The sequence below is a fragment of the Saccoglossus kowalevskii genome, chromosome 18 (genome assembly GCF_978046115.1).
Source record: "Saccoglossus kowalevskii chromosome 18, keSacKowa6.1, whole genome shotgun sequence".
NCBI lineage: Eukaryota > Metazoa > Hemichordata > Enteropneusta > Harrimaniidae > Saccoglossus > Saccoglossus kowalevskii.
In genome coordinates, this window is record NC_140658.1 from 33,660,787 (window position 1) to 33,673,967 (window position 13,181).

The 13,181-nt window shown below is 35.1% G+C and overlaps 1 protein-coding gene across 1 annotated transcript; it reads right to left on the minus strand.

Moving 5' to 3' along the window:
- Window positions 1-942: 942 nt before the first annotated feature.
- LOC100378269 (uncharacterized protein C8orf74 homolog) lies at window positions 943-12,984 on the minus strand. The gene is made up of 4 exons (XM_006816580.3): window positions 12,900-12,984; window positions 8,887-9,085; window positions 4,039-4,436; window positions 943-1,437 (listed from the first exon to the last, which is right to left on the minus strand). Exons 1-4 carry the CDS (start codon window positions 12,948-12,950, stop codon window positions 1,147-1,149), a joined length of 939 nt encoding a protein of 312 aa, XP_006816643.3. The 5' UTR covers window positions 12,951-12,984; the 3' UTR covers window positions 943-1,146.
- Window positions 12,985-13,181: the final 197 nt, after the last annotated feature.

The following is a 13,181-nucleotide window of genomic DNA, read 5'->3' on the forward strand; positions in this document are numbered from 1 at the left end:
ACATGCATCTGTAACTCAGTACGTATGATCTTGATACAGAGCTCTGTTCATCTGAGAGAAATTATTCTAGGATTTTAGAAAATGACAGTTAATGTGACAAATAAGATTTAAGATACAAAACCTATGCTATTAGTATATTGCAAACTTTCACCTGAATCAGGTGATATATAAGTGAAGAATATTCATTAAAATTAGAGAAATGAAGATATCATCACGAAATGAACAAATCTGAGAGAGGTCCACCCAGGGTACCTACATACCAAGTATCAAAGCATTTGGTCTAGCGGTTTTCAAGAAGAAGTCGAAAATAGCATTTTTGACCACAAATATTCGCTCTAAATAAGACAATTGAACATATCCACATGAAATGAACAAATCTGAGAGAGAACCACCCAAGGTACCTTCCTAGAAAGTTTCACAGCTATACAGTTTGTGGTTTTTAAGAAGAAGTTGAAAATGTAAAGTTGGCGACGGCGACGACAGACAATCAGTAATACTATAAGCTCCGCTCGACTTCGTTGACAGCGGAGCTAAAAAATGATATTGTCTCAAAGGAATAGCCCCAGACAAGTATCAGAATTTAGCCAGTCTTGATAAAGTGGTAACGAAAACTGATATGCGTAAGTAAGTCATAATACATGGTTTGTGTGTTAAGTTTTAATGTGATCGGTCGAAGCATGTCTGAATGGACAGACAGAAACCAAAGTAATAGTCCCTGATTTCTGACTGTCTGAAACAGAGACTACTATAAAAAGCAGTTATATTGTGAAGATGGCCATAAAGTATGGGTGTTATTAAACTTTAAAAGTGTATGGTTCATTAAATAACTTGACTTTCACACACTTAAACTTAAGTTTTTCCAAATACTTTGTCACAAACTAGAAAATCCCTAGGAGTAGGCAGACACCTTACTTGTGGAACAATGGAGCACTTATTCAAGGTCTTTTTGTTAGTGCATGATAATAGTTATTGAATATAAAGATGATCCACCAGGATGGTGAGTTTAGATGTTACAGTTAATTGCACACGGAAGTTTAAAGAAGCTATTGAAAGCATGGTGCTAGAAGAAAGATTTGCACATGCAGCAGATGTTTTAGTAGTGCTTTCAAAAGCAAGACCATGTACTTCATTGTTCCACAACTATATCTATGTTTTTGGTGTCTTTCCACGCAGTGATGATTTAGATTGAGCCCGGGACTTGACACTATCGGACAGGGCTGTCTTATTACCACCACGAGTACTCTGCCTACTCTTGGCAGAACTCCTAGTTGGTGACTTGATTCTTGGAGGAGGACCCATCGCTGCTGGTCGTGGCAATGCCATCTTTTCAAACATGTAATCTAAGGATTCATGCTTCTCTTCTATCCTGGTTTCTATGTTCTTCTGCGTTATCATTGAGTGTGCAAGTGTTGCTTCATCAATAAGCTTCTCAATCTCCTACGTACATGTACAAACAAGAAATAATGTATTTTACAATTTGATGTAATATATAATATAGATAATCACAAAATAGCATCAATGAATGCATCACTGATTATAATTGCCACCTTTGCAGCCAGTAGACCATTTTCAGTTCACTGCAAAATCTTGTGTTATGCATGAAATCAAACAATGGACAAACAAAGGTCATAGTGGCATTGTGATGTCAAAACATAGTGTTGGATTTGGCAAACACAAACATATTTTTGGGGTATTTTCACACCCAATATGCATGTGCAATATTTGTAGTGCAGTATTATTTTGCTAGGAAAAAAAGTTCAGTTTTAAACACTGCTACTTAATCCCTGATGTACATGTAGATATAGACTGGCAAAGTCAGGACTTCTTTTTTGTTTTACAAAAAGAAATAATTAATTGTTCTTTTAGTCCTTTCAGCGTGATCGCAAAAACTAACCTGACCGCTAAAGAAATCCCGACAGGACGCATCTGCAGGCATTTGACTGCTATTAATTATTCATGTGGGTGGGTGAAAGCATTACCTCCATGGTAAAGGTTGGTTCGATTTGATCGCAGATAGATAATTTAAACTTTCTCAGTGCAAAGGCGATACTTTCATCCATGTTTACTGAAAACAAGTGGATTTAAATGTCCAATGTATACAACAAATGTATAAGTAGTCTTTCAAAATCGCTGAGACCTCTGCATTAACATAGATAAGATAGCTGCACTACTTTTAATTAGCATAATCACCGGAGTGATTCCACTCCAGTTTTCACTCCAACGCAGGGAATCGCCTGCAGATGCGTCCAGTCGGGATTTGATTTGCAGTCACGCTAGTTTTCGCGAACACATTAAAAAGGCTAAATTGACAATTAATTATATTTTTTTTTTGTAAAACAAAAAAGAATTCCTGACTTTGTCAGTCTAATGTAGATACAACAGTACTGGTAATTTGTAATATTGGCTCAGATTAAAATTTATTGGACAATTACATTTTCATGTGACAACCGTCATAGAGCTTGTCCGGTGGAAAAAGGATGTTTTTAAATTGTTGAATCTTGTGTACCGGTATTTAGTGTATTTACCGGTATTATCCAAGATTTAATACTGCATGTACGATGCGAATGCTTATTCTGATAATCTCTAATCTGATACAGCTGTCTCATTATCATTATTTCCTGAGATAGAATCCAAGGTTCTGAGAGAATTTGCTCTATTAAAAGTGCACTTTTGCTGAAAATTGCATACATTGTATGCTGGAACATAACATCATTCATGCATGTGTTGATGAAAGGTTATACAAAATTAGTTGCATATGAATGGTCCAGTACAAAATGCAGTTATTGTTTTGGGAGATTCGCTTGTATTAGAGCAATTGTGGTATGGTCTCTAATAATCAATGTAACAGAAGGTAGTTTATACAAGCAGCCAGTCGGCTGAGATAGCTCCACTGTTAGCAGTGCACATTTCAATTAAATAACAAAAGATATCATTAGAAAATGAACAAGATGTAGACTTGCTGTTTTTAACAAGAATTCAAAAATATCACTTTTCACCAAAAATGACAAAAATTATCATCAAAATTAGATATTTGAAGATATCACCACAAAATTAAATAATCTAAAAGAGGACCACATGTAGTACCTATATATGTAATATATAAAATCAATCAGACTTGTGCTTTTTTACAAGAAGTCGAAAATATCACATTTTACCAAAAATATTCATCAAAATTAGAGGATTGAAGATATCATCATGAATTGAACAAATCTGAGAGAGGACCACATGTAGTACCTATATATATAATATCAAAGCAATTGGACTTGCGGTTTTCAACAAGAAGTCGAAAATATCACTTTTTACCAAAAATGACAAAAATATTCACCAAAATTAGAGAATTAAAGATATCATTACAAAATGAACACATCTGAGAGAGGTCCACATGTAGTACCTATATATGTAATATCAAAGCAATTGGATTACGGTTTTTAACAAGAAGTCGAAAATATCACTTTATACCAAAAATTACAAAAATATTCATCAAAATTAGAGAATTAAAGATATTATCATGAATTGAACAAATCTAAGAGAGGACCACATGTAGTACCTATATATGTAATATCAAAGCCATTGCACTTGCGGTTTTCAACAAGAAGTCGAAAATATCACTTTTTACCAAAAATGACAAAAATATTCACCAAAATTAGAGAATTACAGATATCATTACAAAATGAACAAATCTGAGAGAGGACCACATGTAGTACCTATATATGTAATATCAAAGCCATTGCACCTGCGGTTTTCAACAAGAAGTCGAAAATATCACTTTTTACTAAAAATTACAAAAATATTCACCAAAATTAGAGAATTGAAGATATCATCATGAAATGAACAAATCTAAAAGGGGTCTACCCTAGGTACATATACACCAAGTATCAAAGCATTCAGGCTTATAGTTTTCAAGAAGAAGTCAAAAAAGTAAAACATTGAGACGGACGACAGACGACGATGGACAATCACTCATATGATAAGCTCCACTCGACAAAGTCAACAGCGGAGCTAATAAAACAATAGATTCAAGTGGGGGTCTGATTTTACCTCTCTTGCCAGTGTAGTATCAGCATCCACCTCTTGAAATGGACCCTGCAGAACTTGATCCTTGAGAGAAAACAAATCTGCACGTTTCTTGAGTATTTCCTCTTTTTTCTCCCTGTCCTTCACCTCCATATCATGTATTTTTTTTTCATAGTCCCATACAAGGAATTCTTTTCCTTGCTTGAATGGTAGACACTCTGAGGGAGTGTTAACATGTAACTTGTACTGGGTGATCATGGGCTCACGTTCATTGGTGAAGACGAACTGATACAATTTGTAATGTTGCATGAATGTTTGGAAGAAATATGTGGTGAATATTTTCAAGTTGTTCTCACCAACTGTAGAACTGTATTTCTGAGAAATGATGGTGTATAACTTGATCGCATCTAGTAATGCAAGTCCTATAAAAGAGATTAAAAACAAATATTATGTATAATTTTGGCAATTGGCAATAACAGAAAATGGTTAACACCATTATTGTGACAGGAAGGTCATAAAGCCTGTCACTTGCATGTATGGTTCCTATGGCAAAGTTGATTATCAGAAGCAGGGAAATGTTTAAAAATGAAAGAAAATATTATAATCTGTAGCTATCTGGAATTTTGTTTATATATTTTAAGCAATTGGAAAATTTTTTTTCGATTAAGTAAACAATATGACACTACACTGTTTTTGCTTTCTTACTATTACAACCCAACATACATCCACGCAAATGGTAATCTAATTGTGGGAGTGGCAAATGACAGAATATGTTGTACTTGGAAACAGTAAATTAAGGTAGCAGAACTATTATTTGCATACTTGTTTTCATCTTCTAATTATGACCAAACGACTACAAATAGACCCAGGAAAGTATATATTTTTGGAATCGCCAGACTTCAAGCTTTTCAAAGATGTGTTTGCCATGCCCATATCTGCATTCTACGGTGCGTTACTTAATCAAAAGTGAAAAAATATTTTTTTTGTAAAAAAAATAATTACGCATTTATGCTGGTGATAAGAAGGTTTTTTTTCACTTTTCCTAGTTGTTCAATAGTCTGGTAAATTTAATGTGTCTGGTCAGTTTTATTCAAGCAGCGCGTTTTGAAAAGTAGTGTCCTGAATTTTAATTTCTGTTTTAGTCGCATTGCCCCCAACTCAAACCACAACACATTGGTAAATAATCCATGAAATAGTTTGTCTGGACACATTCAAGTTCCTCTCATTGTCACCTTAAAGCTGTGAAAATTTGGTGTTAATCCGATGACAATAAGTATACGTTATTTTTTGTTAAAGACCTTGTATTTTGAAAAACATAAACTCCTAGAAAACGTCCATGAAGTCACAGCAAAGATTTTCAAGCTTGTTTATCGGCACAAACGATTTGTTTTTCCTTCAAGGTCTGTTTTAACATGTGTAGGGGGCATCCAAATGTGTAAGGCTATTGGAAACCAAAAAATAAAGGAATGGGATAGCTACAATTCGATAAAATCGGCAGATGAAAACACCAAAATCAATGATTTTTTTCAGTGGCTGTGTGACCTTGTGTCTGATTCATTCATATGCAAATGACTAATCTGTGAAATAAACAGGGGCGGAGACAAACCACTCAAATCAGCTACTGATAACACATCCTAACATTGCTTTGTCTTGAGTTAATCTTTGAAGCGTATAGGCACACAGATTAAACCTGTGTTGTTGATTTTGGAAAACACTACTGAAGTTGCCTTGCTTCCCTTCAGAAAATCAACATTTTAACCAACTTACATGACATTCTAGGTTACGATGACTTGATCAGATGAAAGTTTATAGTGCATTTCATCAATTAATAAATAAATGTGAAAATCGTAATTTTCAACACAAATAATAGTCTCGCTACCTTAAATGAGTCCCTGTTAGATAAATAGTAAACTAAACTGAAATGGGTCAGCGATTTGAATCAGAGCAGAGTATAGAAGTAAGCGAAGAGGAAAATACAAGTTTATATTTCTGCTTTCTTTTCATGTCATGTAGTAAATGCATAAATTGATGAATTTCAAGAAGTGTGTGCATATCTAGTAGAGGAACTATGATAGTCATTATCAGACCATGGAAGGTACTAACGGAAGGAGCCACGACGCTATTGTTTTAGCTTTACCCCATGATCGTTTGTCAATGTTTGTTCACAAACATTGTTCTTGTTAGCTTTTAACACCTTCGTACAATGGGTTATGCTAATCTCGAGCATTCGGTAATATTCGGAGCATGTTCGGAAGCGATAGTCGTACCTTGCATGTACAATATTGAAAATGGCGAACTTAATGGAAAATTGTCAGATATAACATTGATTGAAGAAACTCTGATGAAATATCGTGAATTTTGTATTTGTAATGGTAATGAGAGTTAATCAATGATTGCTTGTGACGATTGCATTATTCAATGGTACCATTGTCAGTGCGTGGGTTTGGCGCCCAAACCTGTCAAAATTTTTGACCACCGGACATCGGCGAACACCAACAGAAAAGATAGTATCGAAAGAAGAGCATGCCTAGACACTTTCTCTGTGATAATATTTCTTAGGAGTCCTAAGGAATTGTTGCTGTATGCACTCGAAATCTTGTTCTAGTTACAGTTGCTAATATTTAAAACATGGGAAATTTGTGAAGTCAAACATTCATCAGTTGAATTTCCGGTTGTGAAATACGTATTTTGACCTTTTACACCTAAACAAACCCAGTGCGCATGTGTGATAACCGTAGTTTCATAATGCGCATATATTTTATAGTCACATTAAAAAAATGGCGGGGTTGTATCATACTCCGCTAACTCGTTACTTGTGTAAACAATCGCAAACTATCATGGACATCAAAGATGAGCTAGACAATGGCCTTATCAGGATTAATTTGGGTTGAAACAAAAGGAAATAAGCCAGTTAAGAGGCTTAAGTGGCCACTTGATTGGCGTCGTGGCTCCTTCCGTTAGTACCTTCCATGATCAGACCTAGCAAAGAAGTGTGTGCATTTCTAGTAGAGGAACTATGACAGTCCTTATCAGACCTAGCAAAGAAGTGTGTGCATTTCTAGTAGAGGAACTATGATAGTCCTTATCAGGCCTAGCAAAGAAGTGTGTGCATTTCCAGTAGAGGAATTATGACAGTCCTTATCAGACCTAGCAAAGAAGTGTGTGAATTTCTAGTAGAGGAACTATGACAGTCCTTATCAGGCCTAGCAAAGAAGTGTGTGCATTTCTAGTAGAGGAACTATGACAGTCCTTGTCAGGCCTAGCAAAGAAGTGTGTGCATTTCTAGTAGAGGAACTGTGACAGTCCTTATCAGGCCTAGCAAAGAAGTGTGTGCATTTCTAGTAGAGGAACTATGACAGTCCTTATCAGACCTAGCAAAGAAGTGTGTGAATTTCTAGTAGAGGAACTATGATAGTCCTTATCAGGCCTAGCAAAGAAGTGTGTGCATTTCTAGTAGAGGAACTGTTATAGTCATTATCAGGCCTAGCAAAGAAGTGTGTGCATTTCTAGTAGAAGAACTGTGACAGTCATTATCAGACCTAGCAAAGAAGTGTGTGCATTTCCAGTAGAGGAATTATGACAGTCCTTATCAGACCTAGCAAAGAAGTGTGTGCATTTCTAGTAGAGGAACTATGACAGTCCTTATCAGGCCTAGCAACGAAGTGTGTGCATTTCTAGTAGAAGAACTATGATAATCCCTATCAGGTCTAGCAAAGAAATGTGTGCATTTCTAGTAGAGGAACTATGATAGTCCTTATCAGGCCGAGCAAAGAAGTGTGTGCATTTCTAGTAGAGGAACTATGATAGTCCTTATCAGGCCAATCAAAGACAGTCCTTATCAGGCCTAGCAAAGAAGTGTGTGCATTTCTAGTAGAAGAACTATGATAGTCATTGTCAGGCCTAGCAAAGCAGTGTGTGCATTTCTAGTAGAGGAACTATGATAGTCCTTATCAGGCCTAGCAAAGAAGTGTGTGCATTTCTAGTAGAAGAACTGTGACAGTCCTTATCAGGCCTAGCAAAGAAGTGTGTGCATTTCTAGTAGAGGAACTGTTATAATCCTTATCAGGCCTAGCAAAGAAGTGTGTGCATTTCTAGTAGAGGAACTGTGACAGTCATTATCAGGCCTAGCAAAGAAGTTTGTGCATTTCTAGTAGAGGAACTATGACAGTCCTTATCAGGCCTAGCAAAGAAGTGTGTGCATTTCTAGTAGAGGAATTATGATAGTCCTTATCAGGCCTAGCAAAGAAGTGTGTGCATTTCTAGTAGAGGAACTATGACAGTCCTTATCAGGCCTAGCAAAGAAGTGTGTGCATTTCTAGGAGAGGAACTATGATAGTCCTTATCAGGCCTAGCAAAGAAGTGTGTGCATTTCTAGTAGAGGAACTATATGACAGTCCTTATCAGGCCTAGCAAAGAAGTGTGTGCATTTCTAGGAGAGGAACTATGATAGTCCTTATCAGGCCTAGCAAAGAAGTGTGTGCATTTCTAGTAGAGGAACTATATGACAGTCCTTATCAGGCCTAGCAAAGAAGTGTGTGCATTTCTAGTAGAGGAACTATGATAGTCCTTATCAGGCCTAGCAACGAAGTGTGTGCATTTCTAGTAGAGGAACTGTTATAGTCCTTATCAGGCCTAGCAAAGAAGTGTGTGCATTTTTAGTAGAGGAACTATGACAGTCCTTATCAGGCCTAGCAAAGAAGTGTGTGCATTTCTAGTAGAAGATCTATGATAGTCATTGTCAGGCCTAGCAAAGGAGTTTGTGCATTTCTAGTAGAAAAACTATGATAGTCCTTATCAGGCCTAGCAAAGAAGTGGATGCATTTATAGTAGAGGAACTATGATAGGCCTAGCACATGCAACATACATACTCACCTTTGGTTTCTTTGTGTATTTCCTTTGACAGTTGAAATATCTCACAAACTTGACTCCATGGAAATCCCTGATTAACGGCAAAGATTATGTTGTCATAGTAATAATCTAAGAGAATGGATTCTCTCATATTGAGCTCCTCATCAAATTCATCCATCTTCCATTTAAGATATTTGGCTAATTTTAGCCTGGCAGATTGCTTCTATAAATGTGCAGCATAGAAAAACATATTATGGAAACACTAGATTATAAAAATAAACATTGAAAGGAGACACAATTCATGAATACATAGCATCAATACATGATGAAATATACTGTTTAGTATAATATTCTGTGGGTATTGGTAAAAAAATATATGCAAATTAATTATGTGATCCATTGTAATCACTTGCCGTGCATCTACATAGATTAATTACATAATATTGTTTTGATAATTTTTTATTTTACCTTTATTGCATAACATCACACAAAGGTAATTATGGTATAGCAAAATACAACACAAAGAAGGCAGCCTTTGTAGTTTGTCAAAACATCGCATAAAATGTATTAGTCTATACACGTACAGTTCAGTACTGGAAAGTTGACCAATGTTCATTTGTTAAAGACTCTGTGTAGATGATTTTCCCATCTAAATCCAAGCCAAAAGATCGTACTACAATATCGGCAAATCTCTTCTGTGATGCGTTCAATAACATTAACTTATTTAAATGAGCTATGAGCACGTTGGCATCATCCACGATTTTGATTGGTTAATTTGCGTTTATCAGGTCAAAGAACTCTGTCCCAGGTCAAAGCATTGCGGATATTCTCCAGCATCAAGTGTTTAATATGCATTTGGAATCATTCTCTTACGATGAAACTATATTGCATTTCATAACAATTCAACGAATTTATTTCTTTATATGTTAATATAATCACTACTGAGTAATAATCAAAAATTGGACGAGCAAAATAATTAATTAAATCACGCAACAAACGGGAAAGACAATGCATTGTTGCTTCGGCAAGTTGCTTAACGCGTCACCCCGACATACCCGAAGAAGGTAATGTTCTTTAAATATAAGGACGCACAATTTTAAACGAAATATATGGGAGGGTGATTATTATTTGTATCATCAAGCTAGTTGGCATGTCACAGTCCAATACACGCACAGGCCATGATAAAAAAAATTCAATGGGCAGTGAGGAAAAGGGTGATTTTTGCCCTCGGAGAATATTTTAAGGGTGTGTGTAGTAGGCGGGCAATCGCGCATCCTAGAGTAAACACTGTCTCATCCCGGATTTTTGGTAGCCCAATTGGGCTACCGAATTTGAAAAGTGGTAGCCCCAAGAAAGAAACTGGTAGTCAGTGGACACGGGGCTACCACTAATTTCGAGCCCTGAGACATGGGACGCTATCTATATTGGAAATTAGAGCATTTTACATTCTCATGTGATTTAAACAAATCAATGTGCATTGACTTTGTATTATCCACAGATCCAATTAGTCAAAAAGGATACAATACATTTCATTTATGCTTGGACATTTTTATATTTAACATATATAAACCTGTTCAAAATTAGTGATGATTCTATCTTACAAGTTTATAGACTAATAGCCTGGCTGTCATCGTCATTATTGTGAACAATTAAATTACCGTAGCCTATTTTTGAGTAGGGGTTCCCAACTGTTTAATTTCAGATGCAATCGATCAAATTTAGCATAAAATTGAATACTATTGTTTTGTCTTTACTTCTTCATTTTCTGCAATGAATTAAGCACTTATGAAGTTTTGTCAACTTGTAGGTCTTTACTTGAATTGAATGTGTGTAGTGAAAAATGCTGAACAGTTTCCTCCACTACCTTGTCAGCCATCTTGGAATGAAGTAAAACCGGAATTGACAATTTTGAACCCTGTCTGAGGGTCTACGCATTCTGATTTATGTTGTAGCATTACTGGTATATAAATGTAGGATACCTATGGTATTTCACAAATAAAAACTTTAGGGACTTTTCCCATCACATCGAATATACTGAAAAAAGAGTAAAAACAGAAAAAAATGCTTGAAAATCACATTGATTCGAAATTTGGTAATTACCATTTTAGATTTCTTCTAAACAGAAAGTAATTTTATAATGATGCCACAGTTAGCTGATTTGAAATTTAACATGTTGCATCTCTATACTTAACTACTTCCGACAGCAGAAAAATTATTATTTGATTCCTAGCAAAAATGGCAACAATTTTGAGCATTTGTTTTTCATCAGTGCTTTAACCAATCGATTTGAAAATAATAATTTTGATCAGTCATTTGGTTTGGTCGCCATCATTATGCGTAAAAACATGTTTTTCATTGCCATTTTGCCATTACGATTTTTTGTTGTCACATTATTGATATATATATAAACTACCCGGTAGGTATTTCACACACAAAAAAGAAAAACAGTGTTCACTATGCCATATTGGAATTTAAAAATAAAACAAATATTCAACATTCAGGGTAATGCTCTCTTGAGGTCAAAACCTCTATCTGGATTACAGATGTGCAGAAATTTTATTTTTCACTTGGCTTTGTATCATTGCATAAGCTTTAAGATTTCATTTGGTCAGCGTTTTGATTCCTCCTGGACATAAGTAAATATTTATCATATCTGGATTTTAAATTCTTTTACTTTTCATACCCACTTTATATGCCAACATCATTGTTTTGTACATACATAAAATTGTATTACATTGTTTTTTTTGCCATTGTGTTTCTTCCCTTGTCAAGAGTACTACTAGTAGTAAGACAAGTGTCTATGATACAAATATTTGATAGATATGGCGATTCAATATGGATTCGCAAAAGCAGATTCTTGGATAAAAATGTAGTCTAGTAATATATATTATACATGTACAATTCTCTAATGGTAGTAAATGCACTGTACAGTGGTATGTCTAAGGTCCATGATTTGAAAAATGCTTGTGTAATACAGCTTTGTTATTAGACAGCAGCACCTACTTAGTCATTGACTTTTTTTTTTATACCCATTATGTGTTCATTGGGTTCTTGTTTTTATATTCAGTTTATAGTTTTTTTGTTGGTGTTTCATTTTACTTTATTATATATTTCCGTTACTAGCTTCATTTTAGTCTGTTTTTGGTTTTCTTTAAACTATTAGCCATTGTAATTTGATTAATTTTTATCTGTAATTTTTGTTGTTGTAACGTTTAATCTCCTTCAGTAGGTTGTTATGAGTTAATAAATTGTTCGTTGTGTATCACAATATGAACCAATATGCCTTAGAGGTAAGCATTTATAAACTTGTGCTAAATATTTTTTTCCTTCACCTAGTGCTACATGCTTTATTGCTTACATGCAATTTTACTACCTAATCTTATGTTATTTTAACGTTCTGTTTTTTACTTACCTTTTTACCTTACATTTTATTACTTTCAGCAAAAAATGAATTTGTAATTTCATTATGGTGTAATAAAACTGTATTATTATTATTATTGTAATGCTGTTTTTGCAGTTTTAATCTTAAGTTTGTAATCAAAGCTTGATTGTGATAACAAAACAACAAATATAAGTTCACTGGGAAAAAAATAAAATGAAATAAAAACGCTACCTGCCTACCAAATATTTTGTTAGTTTTAGTTTAGCGACAATCCATGGACGTCCAATCCGACGTAAATTATAACATGTATATAACATAAATAGTACCGGGTACATAACGTTCATGGCTTTTGTAAACACAGGCACGTGCTTTAATATCATGCTGGCGACGTGATAACAGGCAGGTACTCGAAACCGCAGTCACCCGCAAGAAAACCACCAAAGATCCCGAAACGATCATTAATCGTGTATTCTCAGCTACAATTACTATACCCAGTTGTAGTAAGCAAAACGCCAAACGCAAACGATATCGATGTTCGACTTGTTTACAAGTACATGCGACTTAGGCAGGCGAAGTCTTTTAGATTTCGTCCAAGGATACTTAGAAAAGTGTTTGAAATGAGTTCCCTGATAATAAGGGTGTGAATGTGTTTTACCGGCAAATCTGCAATTCGTTTGGCCTGATCTGTTGTCAGAGAGTCCACCATCTTTGAGTTGTTGCTAAGGTAATTCTCACAGAAACCTCGCGAGATTAGTTAATTGAGTGGGTGAAATACTTTTCATTTCCACAATAAATGTATCAGAAAATATTATAATGAATATTAAAATTTGACTATTGTTATATGTCTCACTTTCAAACACCCGAAGGGATTAAAAAGTGCGTACGGGCTTCGAAATTCCCAACGCTTTTTCTAGTCACATGACCTTCTGAAGCGAGA